The sequence below is a fragment of the Aricia agestis genome, chromosome 6, assembly GCF_905147365.1.
Source record: "Aricia agestis chromosome 6, ilAriAges1.1, whole genome shotgun sequence".
Lineage (NCBI taxonomy): Eukaryota > Metazoa > Arthropoda > Insecta > Lepidoptera > Lycaenidae > Aricia > Aricia agestis.
Window position 1 is genome coordinate 4,376,683 of NC_056411.1, and position 19,731 is coordinate 4,396,413.

Here is a 19,731-nt window from a genome sequence, read left to right on the forward strand (position 1 = left end):
GATGTTACAGTTTTTTAAAGTGAAACTTCACTAGGTGCGTTGAGACTAAAATTTCTCTCAAGGTCTCGTCATGAAAAAGAGGTTTCGACTTCAAAAATATTGCGTCATGACTCTGTCACGGTTTTTGACAGAAGTCTTACTTCTGACTTGTGTATTCTGTACACACACAGACAGACAGACACGTCAAACTTTTATTACTCCTATTTTTGACGCTGGTTAAAAAATATGAAACACATTTACACATGTGACTCCTATACCTTGGCTTTTCACCTAAATGACCAGCTAAAATAACTGTAGTAAGACCATGCTTTCAGCTTCAACTTTTTGAACTGAACAACTCAATTACTAACTATTACAATGTGTAACTTTCCTCATAGATCAGAAAAGTGAACGTGCGCTAAAGCTTTTGGTAAAACTGTTAGTTGCTATTTAATCACAAATGCAGGGTGTGCACTCACTGAGGTTTTAGTTAACACTATATTTGTTGCTATTTAATATTATAATATGATGTAAATTGCTATAAAATACGAGCTGTTCCGGCAAACGTTGTGTTGCTATATAAAGTATCTCGCCCATATTATTTTATTTAAGTGACTAAATAAGTATGTCACCATGGCAACGTCCATCGCTATCCCGTGTCACAAATAGGGGAAGGGCCTGCAATTTTTTTTTGTTTATATTATCTAATATATATATATATATATATATATATATATATATATATTAGATAATATAAACAAAAAAAAATTGCAGGCCCTTCCCCTACGGAGATTCCGTAATTTACCGTATTTAGATGCTTATAAACTCATAATTTGAAAGCTACAAAGTTATAATAAAAATACAGCAATAATCATCAGTATATCAACATTCCTTTCCCTGTTTTAAATTATCTATTTTTGTTTATTATACTCATGATTATTAGCTTCCAAAGTAATACCAATTTATTAAAATCGAAGCATACTTTCAACATCTTCCTAGTATTTACAAATCACGTTTATTTGAAACACACGACAATAGATAGATAATTTCATTAACTACATATTCCCCGTTTTATTTTTTTTTAGATCAATTTTGAACTAAGATAAATAAAAAATAGGATTTTTGTGCGATCTCGGCAACGCGTCAAATGTGTATGGTCAAGGCTTTAATTGCAAATGCAATTAAAATATTATAACTATCAACAGTAGAATATCGTCATTGTATGTAAAAATTGAAAGGGGGTTAAATATTCTGAAGATATTCTACTATATTATGTAGGTAGAGGTTGTAACAAAACAAAGTGAGTACTTTAGAGTGTGTAATGTCGTCCCTTATTACAGAGCAGAAATACAGATGTAAAAGTAGAAGCGTTCAAAGAATTACTCATGACTTCTATTTTTCTGAAAAATGCCCCAATTTCATGAATGTCTCATACAAAAATAAAAAATACGTTAAAAAATCGGTGTAACAAAACTACATGATAATACATTAGGGTGTTTATGTGTCTCTTGTATAGAGTTCACTGTGAAAGTATCAGCGCTGAAAGCGCATTTTTGTGATTTGTATAGGTAACTGCCCGAGCGAGCGTCATGGATTTTCCCATACAAGAGTCGAGACAAATTACTCTTTTAGCGCTGCTACTTTCTCAGTAAACTCTATACAGTGTGTAATAAAAATAAGTGATAATACTTTAGGGTGTGTGCGTGTTCCTTGTAGAGAGTGCACTGTGAAAGTAGCAGCGCTGAAAGACCAATTTTTTTTTTCACTTTTGTATGGGCAAGGGCCCGAGTGTCCCCATACAAAAGTGAAAAAAAATGTTGGTCTTTCAGCGCTGCTACTTTCACAGTGAACTCTCTACAAGGAACACCTACACACCCTAAAGTATTATCACTTATTTTTTTTACACCCTGTATAATAGGCACACGCACACTATAAAGTATTATCACTTATTTTTTTACACCCTGTATAATAGGCACACGCACACTATAAAGTATTATCAATTAGTTTTGTTATATTACTAGATGGCCCGTGCGGCTTCGCCTGCGTAAATTAGGAATTTTACGGAAACTGTACATTTTCCCACAAAAAATAGCGGATGTCCCTTCAAATAGGCTTGACACAATCAAGGGATGAAGCATTCTATAATATGGTAGTGATGATGATGTATGTTATTTGCGTAGTAGCGTACATTTTACGTTCTTAAAACAACCCCGAAACTCCCAAACTTGTATGTATAAAGAATTAGGAGTTCTCTCAGCACCTTCCGAACCATGGTATACCTTGGTGCAAAATCTTACTTGTTGGTAGCATACGCTTAGAATACTTCTCACGAAATCGAAGTCACCACATGTTTCCATATAAATTTTGAGGAGTTCCCTCGATTACTTATGGATCCCTTCATCAGGTCATCATTTTTGTAAATATAGTACAAATTGGGATGATACCCTACAGGGTATCATCCCATCCTGATTTTCAAAATTATTATTTTGGTGTATACACCAACATTTTGAAAATCGGTTTACAAACGGCGGAGTTATCGTTGAACATAAAAAAAGAAAATAACACCTCCTCTATTTTGAAAGCCGGTTAAAATTGTAACCTGTGTTATTCTCAGATATAAGCTACATTATTGTAAAATTTCATTAAAATCCATTCTAGTTTTTTCGTGAAAGGGTAACAAACTTCCATACATACAAACATCCATACATCCACACTCACAAACTTTTGCCTTTATAATATTAGTTTTAGTAGGATTTTATCCATCATAGTACAAGATGTATTACCAACCATTCAAGATATACAAAAAAAGATACTGAGAGTGTTTTATTTTGTTTCCAACTTTTATTAATCACTAAGCTAAGAGCAGTTTACACTACAGTTTAAAAGCTTCCCGAAGAAGATTAATTATATTTTCTCAAAGTATCGATTAAAAACTTTTTAGTATAAAAGAACTGAGTGGAAAACTCTTTGAGACTCGATAATCATTGTGGGTGTATTTTTTCTAATGAATCGATCAAGGCCTAGCCGTTATTACAAAAAGCCTAGTATAGAATTATTGAAATTTTTGGATAGGTTTGAGAATTATAAACGTACTTTAGACGTGTGATCAATTAATTCCTTAAATTATTTTAATATAATATCAATATACAGTATTTAACATGAATATTTATATATAAATAAATAAATAAAATAAAATATCTGTTTATTCCAAATGGGTATCATGATACACTTTTTGAAAGTCGAACGAAGAAACTACGTTGCCTACCACCGGTTCGGGAACTACCCCGCCGAGAAGAACCGGCGTAAGAAACTCGCACGGGGCCATCTTTTACTAAAAAAATGGAAAATTACAATGTTATGGCTTACAGCTATGTAACAAAAATAAAAGAAAAGTAACCTACATGGAGCCACCCTATTCCCAAGGTGTGCTGTCCTCGGTGAAATCATTGACTTTATAATACGCTTTAGCACACAAGCGTTCTTTAACTGCTTTTTTAAATTTGTTTAAAGGTAGATTTTGAACATTTTCTGGGATTTTATTGTATAGGCGTATACATTGGCCTTTAAAGGATTTGCTTATTTTGGCTAGTCTGAACATTGGTATTGCTAACTTGTTCTTATTTCTAGTATTTACATTATGATTATCACTTTTCTTTTTGAAAATATTTATGTTCTTTCTAACATATAAGAGATTTTCCAAAATGTATTGAGATGTGACGGTCAGAATTCTTATTTCTTTAAATTTTTCTCATAGAGATTCCAAAGACGACATCTTATAAATAGAACGAATAGCTCGCTTCTGCAGCACAAATATTGTATTAATGTCCGCCGCGTTTCCCCACAAGAGGATGCCGTAAGACATTATGCTATGAAAGTAGCTAAAGTAAACTAATCGCGCGGTCTCTACATCAGTGATTTCACGAATTTTTTAACAACTAAGCTTATCTTCCAGTTTCACTTGTTTCCTTTCACGTAGACGAGCTGAGTATAATAATTATAATATTGTAATCCTTTTGCCATTTACGAAAACAATTCTAATATTTTGTGGATCACATACAATGTTTTTGTCTTTTAGTATACCTTCTTTGTTTGGTGGTTTATAGAATGGCTCTCGATTCGAAGGTCGTGTGTTCAATTTTCTGGTTGGAAGATGTTTTCAAGAACGTAAGTGAAGTTGCGGGGAACACCAGATAACCTCAAGAATCACAAACCGTAATTTTGTCATTACTAGCTAAAAGCCGAGCTCTGAGGGCTCGCGTCGTCACACCTTGACTGACTGATGAAAACACATCTACTATAAAAACCTTGACTGACTGATGATAACACATCTACATATTTTTTAGAGAATTCGTCTTAGAAAAGTAATCTTAGTAGTAATTATATTTCTTTATTTCTTAAGGGTTATTTTTCATATAATATTTCATATAAGTACTTTAGATATTGTATAAGTGGAAACTTATTAATGGCTTGCAGTAATTAGATTAGAAAGTTGTCCTGTTAAATAGCTGTAAGTTGTCGCAATAAATAAATAAAATAAAAAAACATTGATGATAACACATCTGTAACATAATATAAAAAACTTTGGTTGACTGATGATAACACGTCATCTGCATATAAATAAAAATTAGTATGTTAAAGCACAAATCAACAGGCGTGATAGTTTATATTTATACGTGGGAGAGCCATGCTTCGGCACGAATGGGCCGGCTCGACTGTAAAAATACCACGTTCTCACAGAAAACCGGCGTGAAACAGCGCTTGCGCTGTGTTTCGCCGAGTGAGTGTGTTTACCGGAGGCCCAATCCCCTACCCTATTCCCTTCCCTTCCCTTCCCTACCCTACCCTCCTCTATTACCCTATTTCCTCTTAAAAGGCCGGCAACGCACCTGCGGCTCTTCTGATGCTGCGAGTGTCCATGGGCGACGGAAGTTGCTTTCCATCAGGTGACCCGTTTGCTCGTTTGCCCCCTTATTTCATAAAAAAAAAGTCAATAAAGTGTACCACAAATACAGGTTGTGGGATATAGACTAGTGATAAATGTCCATTTTTATGAATTTTCGTGACTAGCTTCTTGGTTTGTACCATAATCCTATTATTTAAAGTCCCGTGTCGTTTGAAAGTCGACAGCGGAAGTTTGAGGCGCTGCACTTTGTATTCAAGGCGGCCGCTCTCACACTTGACCGAGCGTGTCGTTATCAAGTTACAAACTTTTAAGAGGACTCACGAATACTTTATGACGAAGATTTTCTTATGTTTAAATTGGCTGACCCGGAAAACGTTATTTAGCCATAATAATATACTTTATTTCCGATGTATAAAATAGCTCTCAAGTTTAAACGATAATCATAATAATATGATAAAATTTCATTGAAAATTTCAATAAAATTTTGGAGCAGCGGTTTTGGAAATAAACACCGCGAAAAGTTTTTTAATGAATTCTTTTGACAGTGACACTGTAATCGTATTACCTATTTACGCTGCAGTATATCAATCCTATACATCATCTGACGTAGCGTGTAGGTCGTAGCATAGACGGCGTAGCATTGATGACGTAGCGCAGACGGTATACCACATAGAGCGTAGCGTAGATGCCATAGAATAATTGGTGGAGTAGCGTAATTGTGTAGCGTAGACGGCGTAGTATTGACGATGTAGCGTTATGGCGTAGCGTAGACGGCGTAGTATTGATGACGTAGCGTTATGGCGTAGCGTAGACGGCGTAGCATTGATGACGTAGCGTTATGGCGTAGCGTAGACGGCGTAGCATTGACGATGTAGCGTAGCGTAGACGGCGTAGCATTAACGACGTAGCGTTATGGCGTAGCGTAGACGACGTAGCATTGACGACGTAGCGTTATGGCGTAGCGTAGACGGCGTAGCATTGACGACGTAGCGTTATGGCGTAGCGTAGATGGCGTAGCATTGACGAAGTAGCGTTATGGCGTAGCGTAGACGGCGTAGCATTGACGACGTAGCGGGCGTAGCGTAGACGGCGTAGCATTGACGACGTAGCGGGCGTAGCGTAAACGTCGTAGCGCAGATAGCGTAGCGCAGTTGGCGTATCCTGATAGGGCCAGCGCAAACTGTACGGAGCGCAGCGGAGAGGATTTTATAAGCGCACTTGAAAATAAACTTTAAAATTATGACACTAAAGTGCGATAAGGGATTCCCGCGTATCCTCGAGGACACGCGAGCATTTCTTGTAAGGTTCAACTTTAGAGTAATAATTTTAAAGTTTATTTTTAAGTGCGTTAATAAAATCCTATCCGCTGCGCTCCTTTCTGTCTGCGCTGACCAATAGTGTAGCTAGGAGGCGTAGCGTAGATGCCGTAACATAGACAAAGATAAAGCAAGACATTAATAAAATAATGACTTTTGTACTTAAGAAAAATTTCACTTAAGAGGCCTCGTGCCATGGAAATTCTCATAATACCAAAATCATTTTCTCATACGAAAATATTTAACATGTTTGAGTTATTTTTCAGCTTAAAATAGTAATTACTAATTACCTAGGTTCCTGCACAAAAATGTACTACACAATATTTAAACACTAAAAAATATTTTTTAGTGCTTAAACTTTAAATATTTTGTAGTAAATTTACTACTAAATATTTAAACACTAAAAATATAGTAAAACACTAAAAATATATATAAATAAATAGTACTACAAAATATTTAAACTCTAAAAATATTTTTAGTAGGTATTTAAATATTTTGTAGGAATTTTTTGTGCAGGAACCCAGTTAATTACTATTTTAAGCTGAAAATAACACAAACATGTTAAATATTTTTGTATGAGAAAATGATTTTGGTATAACGTATGTATGAGAATTTCGATAGCATCTAGCTCCTTAATATTATGCCTAAGCAACGTAGATAATGCCTACTTATCTAACAGGCTAGTGAATAATTTTCAAAGCTGAGCTGATTGGTAATCGAAAGATTACCAATATTCACTACTCCTTCTCTTTACTAATTCATGCTACAGCTATTAAGTGTTAAATTCGAAACTCATTTGGCTTATCGACTAGTTACAAAAGCAGCATCAAAGCTTTCTCAAAAACATTTTCAAGCTAATATACGCATAAACTTGCACATTTAATAATTTAAGCGTTTGAAGGCGTTGAGCTTTATTACTCTGCCTAAGTAACTTAGATTGACTACTGTAATATTCACTTATAAGCCCGAACGCTCGCAGCGTATACAATTTGCTAGAAATTTAATAAGCCAATCAACAGGTGCTGTCGTCAGTCACACCCTGTATAATTAATGAAGTATACTTTCATATTAAGGGAATATACAGGGTGTTTGCAGAAGACCTGTCATGTCGGCTTACACGTCATTTGTGCCTTATTAAATGTTTTATTCAAATATCTTGTACATGTTAAGATTGACATTGCTGTGTAATATTAAAGTATCAGCGGGGTTAAAACGGTCGCTTTGCAGAATCATATTCTGAATCATAATATGATACACTTTTTAAAAATCGCAAAATGGTCACTCTGCTTGCAATACATGTCTAGTAATTCCTCAGAACAGGAAAATAAGAAACTTGACATAAGTCAGTTTGACAAGTTTGACAATTCATTTGCTGAATCGATTGAGAGGAATTGCTAAATGTGACCATTTTAGCCCCGCTGATGTAAGTTTGCAACTTTGTTCACGCGGTTTTTTTTTTTTTGTTTACAACGGTTACCGAACCGGCTCAAAGTTTTACCATAGCTACTAAAAAAAATAGTATTGCTAGCTATAAAACAAACGGAGAGACCGTCACACTTACATATATTTTATGAAATTGATGTTTATATTCTCTTAGCCTCAGTGCCGAATTTATATTTTTATGAGAGTAGGTGTCTAAACACACTAGGCCGAAGTTACGCGGCGGAAATTCCGCATGATTGCGCAATGTCAAATGCAACAATATACGGACGGAACGCGACGGAATTTAAAAAACATTGCTGGCGTAATCATGCGGAATTTCCGGCGCGTAACTTCGGCCTAGTGTGCTTAGACACTAGGCCACCCACTGCCGTGGTCTATAACGGCCGGGCCTACTATATCCGTGGCTGATTAGCCTGTAACTGTCTAAACAGAATCTCATAAATATCGCAAACTCAATACTGCAAACCAAAAACCCGATAACGTTCAATTTGGTATAGTTCGAATAGTTCAATAGTTGAAATAGTTCAATAGTCGAAAACTATTCGTTTCACGTCTTTTTTGTTGAATCGCGGTGCTCTGTAGGTGACTCTGTATTGAGTGATGCATTGAATGGACGTGTGAGTAACAAGCTGCCAAGTGCCTCGCTCGATACGTACAAATAAAACTTTACAAGTCCAAAGGGACAAAATAGTTTTTTCAATTTTAATTTCTTTTTCATTTCACTTGTACGTAAACAAAACATTTTGTGTTATTATTTTTCTTGTATCGTTAAGTTAGTTAATCAGTAATGACTAATGATTTCAGAAACCAGATAAAGTTGTTTCGCATTAAGTTATAATATTATAATTAAGGTAAATTTTAAAACCTCAATGTCAAAATGGCCCAAACAGAAACCTAACTGCCTTTCTGGTGACTCGTTTTTTGCCTAGACATTCCATGTAGGTATACTAATAGCGTATTTGATTTAGATGACAGAATATTGCGTAAAATTGTTAAACAATTTATTTCGTATTTGATCGAAGGACGGTTTAAGTCTTAACAGAATGACATTTGGAATCTTCAAAGCTTTAAATCTATTTAACGAGCTGTCGCCCGCCTGATCCCAAGTCGTATAAAGCCGACAGCTACACGATGACAGTATCTATTTTATTTAAAAGAATAACGAAATATAAAATAATATTCCAGTCATAAATTCGACATTTGAAATACGAGACTCGAAATCAAAATTCTGGCGTCGATAAAATTGTAGGTACATCATTAAAAAAATGAAAGTTGAGATTTTCAGATTGATGTAAGTGCGAAAATGTTCTGAATTTAAAATAAACGTGTTACGTGACACATCTTGACATTACTTTTTTTTATAAAAAGGTTTGCAGCCAACAAATAATTAAATTCCGCAACGAAATGACATCTTCTCTTCAAACAACAGTCACATGTAATAAGGGTTTTGGGGTTTTCGGGAATGTCTCTTCCTTTTCGGAAACTGTCATTCTGACGCGACTTTTGTGCGGAGATTTCTATATTGTTTGATGTATAAAATATTTTTCATACAACTGCCATCAAATGTTGAATTGAAATTAAGTTTATATAATTATGAGTTTCATTTGCATAAATATTATGAATACGCGAGCGAAAAACTTTGGAACCCTTTTTACGAAAAATGGGGAAACGGAAAATGAAATTTCGCACAGTTTATATGGAGAAGGAGTTCATCGAGCTAATATTATTATTTTGAAATAATGCTTTTATTATACATATTTTTAAATAAATTGACATTACAGTGTGTGTAACACTACAATGTGCACACTACCATCGTTTTGCATGACAAACCTATACATTCGAAATAGTATCTCAATGCATACGAATTATACTCTTTTGTATATGGTTGAAGTCTGTTGTCAAATTTAAAAATGGGTTGTTGTTTTATTTATTAAATCTGAAATAGTCGATACTTTAAACGGGGAGTCAAAAAAAAGAATAATAATAATAATAATAATAATCTTTATTTGCAAAAATATGGTCATAAGATGGTACAATTTTACAGTGTCTCACATATTTTGGTCGATTTTCTCGACATGCAAACATTAAAATATGAACATTGGTCAAGACTCAAGATAGTAACATTAGTTCCTTATTAATCATTACATTGTCATAATCACTACACAATTAATAATCAAATTTATAAGTTTAGTCATATAATATCGTATTTTTAAACATGTCAATTAAAAAAAAATCTTAAAATTAGCAATGGATACAGTAATTGAATTAAATTCATCGTCTAAAACGATTTAAATAACAAAAAAAGAGCGATAAGATGAAGGAGAATAGATAAAAAAAAAAAAAGTTATAATGTCAGTGTCATCTTTACAATTCTGTGCTATACATTGTGGTCATATAATCAAGATAAACAATAATTATTTATTGATTATAATAATAAATTAAATAAAAATGTCAATCCAATAAAATGTCAGATCAGATAAATGCATTTCTACGATAAATTTCAAGGTTTTGTTTAGGTACCCAAATTACTTATGGCTTATGCCTCAAGTAGGCATAAGCCATAAGTAATCCTTGTTTCTGCATTTCTTGATTTGTTGGAAATAGATATTGGTATTTTTTAACAAAGAGACAGATCTCAAATATATACTGACACGGTAGGGGGAGAATTTTCAGGTCTTTAAATAGCGGTTTACAATGTTCCAAGTAGTCAGCTCCAGCTATAGCCCTTATGCACCTTTTTTGAACAACAAATGCCCTTGAGATATCTGATGAGTTCCCCCATAATATTAACCCATATCTTAAAATAGACGCAACATATCCGTGGTATGCCATTAGTACTGTACGAGTATTAACAGATGCTATATTTCTAATTCTTCTCAAGGCAAAAATAAATCGATTCAATTTATTACACACATTGTCAACATGGTCTTTCCACTTCATGTCATTGTCAATTGTAAAACCTAGAAAGTTTGTTGTTGTCACACATTTTATAGGATCTAATTAATTGTCATTGTCATCAATTTTTTTATTAAATTTAATAATTTTTGTCTTATCTAAATTAATTTTCAAATTATTCTTATTTAGCCAATTTATTATATTATTCAATTCAATTTAAATATCATGATTTAATTGTCCTTTTTTACATTTAATTATCAATGTCGTGTCATCAGCAAACATAATACAATCATGAAGTTAATATACAATAAAAATAGGACAGGACCGAGTATACTGCCCTGTGGGACTCCGATAGTTTTCAATTTGAATTGCGACTGATATTTTTTTAATCTTTTGTTGGATCAATTAGTTATTTCTGTACACTGTGTCCTATTTTCTAAGTAAGATTTAAACCAATCGTTAGCATTTCCTCTGATACCACATTTATCTAATTTATTGAGTAGTATTTTATGTTCCACAAAATCAAAAGCCTTACTCATATCCAAGAATACTGCGGCGGCTTCTAGACCTTTGTCAATAGCCTCACCGATTTGTTTAATTCCCTAGCATGTTTCTCTCTAGAAACATGCTAGGGTGGTAGAGCCCCCTTTTATAAAACCAAATTGTTGCTTAGTCAATATATTATTATTAGTGCTAAGGTAACTCATTAATTTAGTTTGCATTGCTTTTTCGAACACTTTTGAAAAGATAGGTACTATTGTAACCGGTCTATAATTTGCAATATCCTCTCTATCACCTTTTTTGTAGAGGGGTTTAACGATCGATTTTTTTAATTGATTTGGAAAATGCCCCTGTTCAAATGATAGGTTCACCGTGTGACTAATAGGGATGCATATATATTTTGCTGCCAACATTACTATTTTCATTACAATTCCGTCATAGCTTGCCGACTGCGTATCGTTCAAAGACTTAATGATTTTGTATATATCTTGTGGCACAGTTGGGGATAAATATATAGAGTTGCTATAATTTCTTGTAGAATTGTCATCTTTTGTATTCATGTCAATATTTCCATTTTTATTATTTGTAGTTGTCTTAGTTAGATTAATGAAATAATTATTAAAGAGCTCTGCTATGTCATTACTATTTATATATACTCTATTTTTTGTTTTTATTATATTTATGTTCTTATTATTAATTATATTGCCCATGATAGTTTTTATCACATTCCAGGTAGCCTTACATTTGTTTTTTGCTTTTTTTATGTAGTTATTATTGAATGAACTTTGAGCTTTACTAATACATTTTTTAAATATTTTGGTGTAATTTTTATAACTTTTTTTTGTTCCTCTTTATTTGCTTTCTTATATTTGTAACTAAGGTATAATGATCTCTTAACAGCGCAGGATCTTTTTATACCTTTTGTTATCCAGCGCGTTGGCTTAGATTTTTGACAAATTTTTATTTTTATTACCGGAAAACAGAGTTAGTAAAACATGGTAGAAGATACCGTACTTAAATTATTTAAGGTCGAATTTCGACCATTGGGCGATCTCTAGTGCATAATATAATTACGTGATGTTTACGACAATTTAAAACTCCAAGTATCAAAATTCGTCCAAAACTACCTTTTACGTTGTAAAGCTGGGAGATATTTTAGGGCGTAAGGAAAAAAGTAATATTAAAATGTGCGGAGTCGTCGCGCAAACTTTTGGTCGTAAAAATGATTAAACATTTCTTAAAAGTCTCCAGGTATTTTATTAAGGTTTTTATCACTGTGACTTACAATTGTAAATAAAATGCGATTAACAATTTCATCGACTGTAAAAACAGATCATTTACATTTGAATGCTTTACGCACCCCTTTAGGCCTTGTAAAACGAAACGATCTTCCAAATTAAACTCAGAGGGACTGATAAAGTGCTTGTGAAATTATACTATGCTTAAAAGTGTATAATATCTAGACGTAAACCCATAACAAGTAATGCGTGAAAGTCAGTCCTATAGATTAATCATTAATCTAAGATCAGTCCATATAAGGGAGATAAGGCTCTCAGCGCATATTGATATACCATCGCGAAAGCAGATCAGCACCTCGAGCCGGTATTATTTGTATGAAATTTTCTACGGTTAGGTATTGTACACTAATCAGAACCGTAACGTAACTTCACCGCGAATCACGCTTACGGCTCTATATTCCACGTTTGCGGCTAATTCACCATTGCTCCTATATTCACGACTAGCGTTTGGATTCAAACGTCAGCAAGTGTTCGGCGAGCCATAAGCGCAGTGTCACCTAGCTGTAGCCGAGTATTGCCTTAATACGGTGACAATCCATTTAGGAATTGATATGTATCAGTACACAATTGTACTGCTACGAATAATAAAAACTAAGGAAACGTAACTCCCATAATTCAACCGTTTTGAATTTGGTTCCTTTTCGAACACTAAAATATGGCAATAGCAACGAAATACTTACACTCAAATTTACGAAATAAAGCCGTTGACATTAATTGTCACTTCTATATTTACACAAAATTGTGTACCAAATACATGCTTAAAGTATGCATTTATTCGGGTCACATTTTATAGACTCGTGGATAAATTTTTTTGACACAGTAAGGCTGCGTTTCCACTGAAGCGGAGCGGAGCTTAGCGGTGCCGAATTGACCAATCATCATGCTCGAAATCTTCGCTGTCATTCCGCTGGAATAGCATGATTGGCCGATTCGGGCACCGCTAAGCTCCACTCCGCTCCGCTCCGCTTCAGTGGAAACGCAGCCTTACTCTTCCTTAGTTTTTATTATTCGTAGGTGTACTGTGACCAATAAACATGGAAATAATACTAAAACGAACCACCCTTCACCACCCAATATATTTTTATGCCCCTTTAACAAGCCAATGCAACACAGTAACTAGTCAAAACAACACTCCCTAATTATGTCACCCAACTTTCAGTGTGATCACACTGTAAGAGATTGCTGGATTGTTAAATTTTACTCCAGCGTTATCTCCGTGTATTACTGCAGATATTCTGACCTACATAGAATGAAAATATTCTGCTGCTCGTCTTTTAAGTATCGAGCTTTCAGGGAAGGCGATTTAGCCATTGTGTCATAATCGTTAAGAGTTTTATCAAGACTGTTGAGGTGAATGTGATTCGTGCAATTAAGTTTTAGAATCTTAGTTAGCCATCGCTGTGAGTGATATAGCGTGATGGCAGATAGACTGATAATTTATTATTTTGGACAGTTCTGTAGTCTATGACTAATTATATTTTTTGAGTCAGAGGACGCTTAAACTAAATTACTACTCATAATATTATCAACTATCAAGTCATTTTTAAGCGTTCTATTTTTTCTCTTTTGATTCCTACTTTCTACTACAGATTATTATCTATGTTATCTGGTTTTAAATAATATTAGGTATTTTAAGTTTTTAAACAAATAATTGAAACAGACACATTTTTTGATTAATTAGGACAATATTAGAACAATTTCTTTCAGTATTTCATGTGAAAATGCCTTTTAGACGTACTTACGTAAGTAAGCTTGGTATTACAATATTTCTGTTCGCTCAAGGGAGCAAGTGCTGAGCGTTGATGCGTGGCTGACTTGTAAATTCAGTCACCCTTTTCCTAATATGGACCCTAGCACCTAGGACTTGAGCTCCAAAATCCAACAAACAGCCCTTTTATACAGGGCGTTTGTGATTGTGAAAAGTATGAATCAGCTAGGACGGCTGAGTAGATTTTTATACATTTTTCCTTACCCTTCATAATGTTATTGCCTTGAATAAGAATCGTAATCTTGTCACGTACGAAAACTATTATCCTATTTTTTCCTCAAGTTCTAATGCCAATAAAAAATTGTTAGGAAGGTTGTAATATATATTTTAGTGTCCCCCGGGTCTTAATGTCTTGTGAGGTAATATGATTATACACTATCGGCGGAAATGAAATTATGTTCGTGTTTAAGGCATCATTATAATATTATTATCCTTCTATGCTAAACTCGACTGAGACTGGATATGGAAATATATTTTTTTCATCTTTCATTACTTCTAATTATTACGTTTATCAATTTATAATAACCGCTATGTTAAATGGTTGGTTTAATCTTACCATTCAACTGTTTAACAACACTAAAAAACATAACCTAACCTTAGTCTTGTTCTGTCAATTGTGTATGCGTATTTTGATTGCTAAATATTGACAACACACACAGCTAAAAACATTAACCCCTTCTGGCGCAGTCGGTTAACGTAAAGTCACATCCGCAACAAAACCAAAGTACTAGGATAACATAAATCGCATAGAGCTCTGTAAATACAGGTACAATTAAAAGAGAATGTAGAAGCTTTTACCGTAGAAAGTCACTAATATGCATTTTTACCCGGTTAACAGCGAGCAGGGTAAGTGGAAAGATGAGAGCGTTTAAAATCATTTATTTCATTAAGAGAACGGTTCGAGAATGGTTAAACAATTTTATTTAACTACCACGTTATTATACGGAGCACCTGTCGTTATTCGACTATTATAGGTTTTTAATCTTACCGACATATTTTCATTTTAATTTGTAAATATTGTAAGTATTTAGTTATATAATTAATCAAAGCTCCAGCTAGTATTATTAAAGACATTTAGGGCCTGTTTCACTACTTCCTGATAAGTGCCGGATAGGCTATCCACCACTTAACTTGACAGATAAAGTATGTAGAATCTGTCAAAAAAGTTGTGAATAGCCTGTCCGGCACTTTATCAGGAAGTGGTGAAACAGGCACTAAGCGTTATAATAATCAATGTTATTTCCTGCAGAACCTGAGAAGCAAAAAGGAAAGATTTTGACTGACAATTGAAAAGTTAACACATCCAACAACGTAAAAAGTGAAGAGTGCGAAAGGCTCATATTTTGGAAATGTACAAAATGCGTTCACTTCTTCTTCAGAACTTCTTCAAAACAATCTTTGTAGACAAAGATTTCACGTGGAGTGTTTTGAGTGGAAAATCTTCATACGGGACAAATCTTCCAAGTCAATTTTTATCTGTAAAAATGGACCCAAGCAAACTAAAAGGGTGTCACCTAAATGGCCCTAATCCTTTCAGATGACACGCTTTTTGAGATCGCTAATATTATAACAATGGAACCTACAGCTTTGACTGAATAATAAAATGCTAAGACAACTTTATACCGTCGGAAAGCTCTTAACGCCCCCAAAACAAAATAATTTTTAATCAAGCTCTGATTACACTAATTGCACAATTTACAGGTTCGCTTCATTACAAACAGAATTTAACATTTGTTTGGTCAAAATGAATACATTACTTTAACTTTGTTAAAAATATACATTTTCGTGGACAAAGACTTAAGCCACGGTACTAATTAACTTTTGTATGATATGTAGTTTATAAAGCAATATGATCATTCGTGCTCCTCCTTATTTTGAAGTCATTGATTAAATATTAATATTGTAGTAAGCGTATTACTACTAAAATGAAATAAAAAAATCGTGTCCTTACAAGAAATAAAAGACATTATATTATTTGTGTCGGTTAACCTTTAGTGACCTTCGTATTAGGTTCTAGTACTTAAGTAATACTTTTGTTGTTGTAATAGAATTCGTTTACTGTTTCAACTTCGAAATCTTATGTATCAGACGAGCTTTTGCCCGCGGCTTTGCTCGCGTTAGCAAATATTATTATATACAAACTTTCATCCCCTATTTCGACCCCTTGGGGGTAGAATTGATCAAAATCCTTTCTTAGCGGATGCCTACGTCATAACATCTACCTACATGCCAAATTTCAGCCCAATCCGTCCAGTGGTTTGGGCTGTTCGTTGATAGATCACCATGTCAGTCAGTCACCTTTGAGTTTTATATATATAGATTATATTACATTATACATAAGGATCAAAACAAGGACGTTAGAGTGACTTTCATTGTTCGAATGAATCACCATCGAAATACTATACTATGAAGGTAACTGAGTCAAAACGGTTCTAAGGGTTGTGAAATAAACTGATGCAAAGTTTGAAAATGCAGCGCAAAAGTTTTGCAACCGATATTAATTAATAAACCTTTTTCCATCTTTCTCAAGGAAAAGTGTTACTAAAGATTTAAAAGAATTAGGAATTAAACAAAAAAAGGCTTTTTTTATAATTCTTTAAATTTTAGACGTATTAAAGCCCATTAATATAACTTGGATTACGTAAATAATGAGATTTAATACGTTTGTTTGTTTGAGCAATATTCTTTGATTATTTCAAGTTTTTAATACATACTTTGGTCAAAAACTCACCTTGGTGTTTAAAAATAGTAATAAACTTGTTTGTCAAGTGGAACAATATAAAAACAAGATAACGCGACTTGAAAATAAAATTTTAACCCTCCAACTTTAGTATAAACTATTATGAAAATATCTTTACGGGTTCCTATCAAAAGTTTAAGAGAAAAACTTTTGTACATCACTTTAACTTGGAAACGATTCCTGGCTTAAAGATAATAACAAAATGCCCGACGGAAAAGTTTCGTTGTGTCGCTGTCGAATTACTTACGAGTATATTATTTATCTGAATTATTATCTATTATAAACAATTTTGAAGGTATAATAATATAATATATCTGTCTGTGCGACTACCAGTCTGCCTTTTACCTCTTTATGTTAAACCACTATATCAATTAAGTACTGAGTACCGGGAACGGACATAGCATGGCATTTTTATTATAGCATTTTTATCACGGAAAAATGTACGTTTCCTGTTTTATAAACAAGTTTCTACGAAACGAAATTGCGAGCAACATTGAGTATTTTTATAAAATTCATTTATCTTTCCCAGTATTAAAAACTCGTAAATTACTTTCAAAGAACGACGCCACGGAGTATTTAGTACTTATCTGCATTAACGCTCTCGTACTTAGAGAGGAATAAAATTCTAAAGCGATATTATGTATGGGAGAATTAAATGCTTTAAAGTTTAAATGGAAACAGTTTAAATACTTTTTCATTTAAATAAGCGAAATGCAAATTTCTTCTTATTACTAAAAATTATACTTAATCTACATGCTAAATTAAATTATAACAAGCAATTAAATTACCCGCAACTTCGTTTACTAGCAATTCTTTTATCGTCTAAACTCTAAGCATAATAGTTAATGGAATCAGGCGTTACTTTGCGGAAATCCATAGCTTAAAATTTAGTTTGTTATTATTTTTAGCAATATTCCGCGAAATAAACTTCCACCTTTAAGTAAATGACTGAGTGCACGCATAGGCATGCTTACCTACAGCAAAATTTAAGCTAAGAAATTAAAGTTCATTGTCAGTATTCATCATGTCTTTGTCTTTGAATTACCCATAGCACAACACGATTGGTCAACTTTTATAACACAGAATAACCATTAAAAATACCTCTTTAAAAAAAGGGATTCTAATTTTTCCAACAGAGGAGAGTTAAGCTTCCAAAATTTATACATAGATTGGTTCAAGCAAACACTTTAATTTGCCCATAGTTTATATATGAAATGTATTTATAGTTTTTAACTTACATGACAAAAACCATTTTGTCGCTTACGCCCTTTCCATTTCTTACTTTCCATTCCAAATTTCATCTTATTTCGTTCAATAGCCTAAATAGGTAATAGATAGACGACATACTTACGCATTCATAATGCCGTAGATTCTCAGAAGTCATAGTACGTTCTCATTATGCTAAATCTTTCTAAAGGTTGTGAAAATTTTCGCATGTGATTTTCCTACGAAGTAAACTACGTTGTATTATAAAGAAATGCTCTAGTAAAATTTGCAAGAGCTATTCGTGCTTGGGAAGATAATATTTCTCAAGATTCTGTTCTGTGAAAAGACTTTGAAATATTGTCAAAGTCTCCTCCTTTAGTATTCCGCAGCTTGACGAAGACGGACAAGTTTTCTACCTTACAAGTTTGTACGGTACAGTCTGGGCGTCGAATAGAGAGAAATTTAAAAATCCTGACGCTACATGCTTCTTTCACTCTCACACGAATGTAATGCTATGTTTTACACAGGCCAAGAGGTAGCATTGAAATGTGAAACTTTGTCAAAATTATAATTATTCTTTCGGACTTTAGCTGGTAAAAGCAGTTTTTACCACAGAGTAAAAACTGTTTTTTACCAGTTAAGCTCTCATGCACAAAAATTAAACTTTATGATCTATACATATAATAAAACTGAAGAAATGACAATTCTGTACATTGAAGATATCCAAAAAATAATAAGCGGGGGCTGTTACTACATCGCTATAGAAGCCAAAACTGTGCTGTCTGTCTGTCTGTATGTTTGTTCCAGCATCACACGAAAACTACTAATCCGATTTGAATACGGTTTTTGCAGATATATATGCCTTATTCAAACTTAGCATCTGCGCCGCATAATACATTGATGAAATACGTTGTAACGTGAACTGCTCTACTGCGCAAAAAGGTAACTTAATTCTTAGGAATTACGTTATCTTTTTGCATGGAATGCTTGATCTTACCAAAGCCGGGTTTCTAGAAAGGTCTGTCCACATTGTTCCAGGCTCGCCATTGTACGGGGAGGACAGCTACGGGTCGTTCCCGTACTTCGAGTACAACGTGCCTCGGAACGTGACCACCGTGGTCGGCCAGCCCGCCTTCCTGCACTGCCGCGTCGAGCAACTGGGAGATAAAGCTGTGAGTAACCAGAGTATTTACAGAGTGGACAGAAGTAAGAAGTACCTTAATTTCAAACAAACGGGTGAATATACGCGAGTTTGGCGTGACTGTCACTTTCAACGTGTTTCACAATGCTGAGTATGGGTTAATTCAGACCGCAACGCGACGCGTAGATGCATTTCTAAATTTATATGGATTTCACAGATTTCAATTGCGTCAGATGTCTTGCGAATCTGTCAAATCCATACTAATTTAGAAATGCATCTACGCGTCGCGTTGCGGTCTGAATCAACCCTTAGAGCCAGTCCTCACGGCGTGTTGCGTCAGCGTTGCGTCGACGCAGCGCTGCTGTTGCGTTATTTTACATACGAATAACCAAAGTGTTCACACGGCGCGCTGCGTCGTCGCAACGCACACATGACGGACAGCAGCCCCCGAGACGAAGCGGGAGGGGGTGTCGACTTAAGACTGCTTCGTAATAACGCTGCGATGGCACAGCGCCCGTGTGGTCGGCTATACGTCAAACGC

General features: G+C 34.3%; 1 protein-coding gene across 3 annotated transcripts in view; it reads left to right on the forward strand.

Annotated features, from left to right (window-relative positions):
• The window catches only part of LOC121727867 (zwei Ig domain protein zig-8-like), a 191,217-nt gene that overhangs the window by 143,942 nt on the left and 27,544 nt on the right, over positions 1 to 19,731 (forward strand). For all 3 annotated transcript variants that reach the window (XM_042115908.1, XM_042115907.1, XM_042115906.1), the window contains one exon: positions 19,088 to 19,221. In XM_042115908.1, coding sequence (XP_041971842.1) covers positions 19,088 to 19,221 — 134 coding nt within the window. The remainder of the gene's footprint in view (positions 1 to 19,087; positions 19,222 to 19,731) is intronic.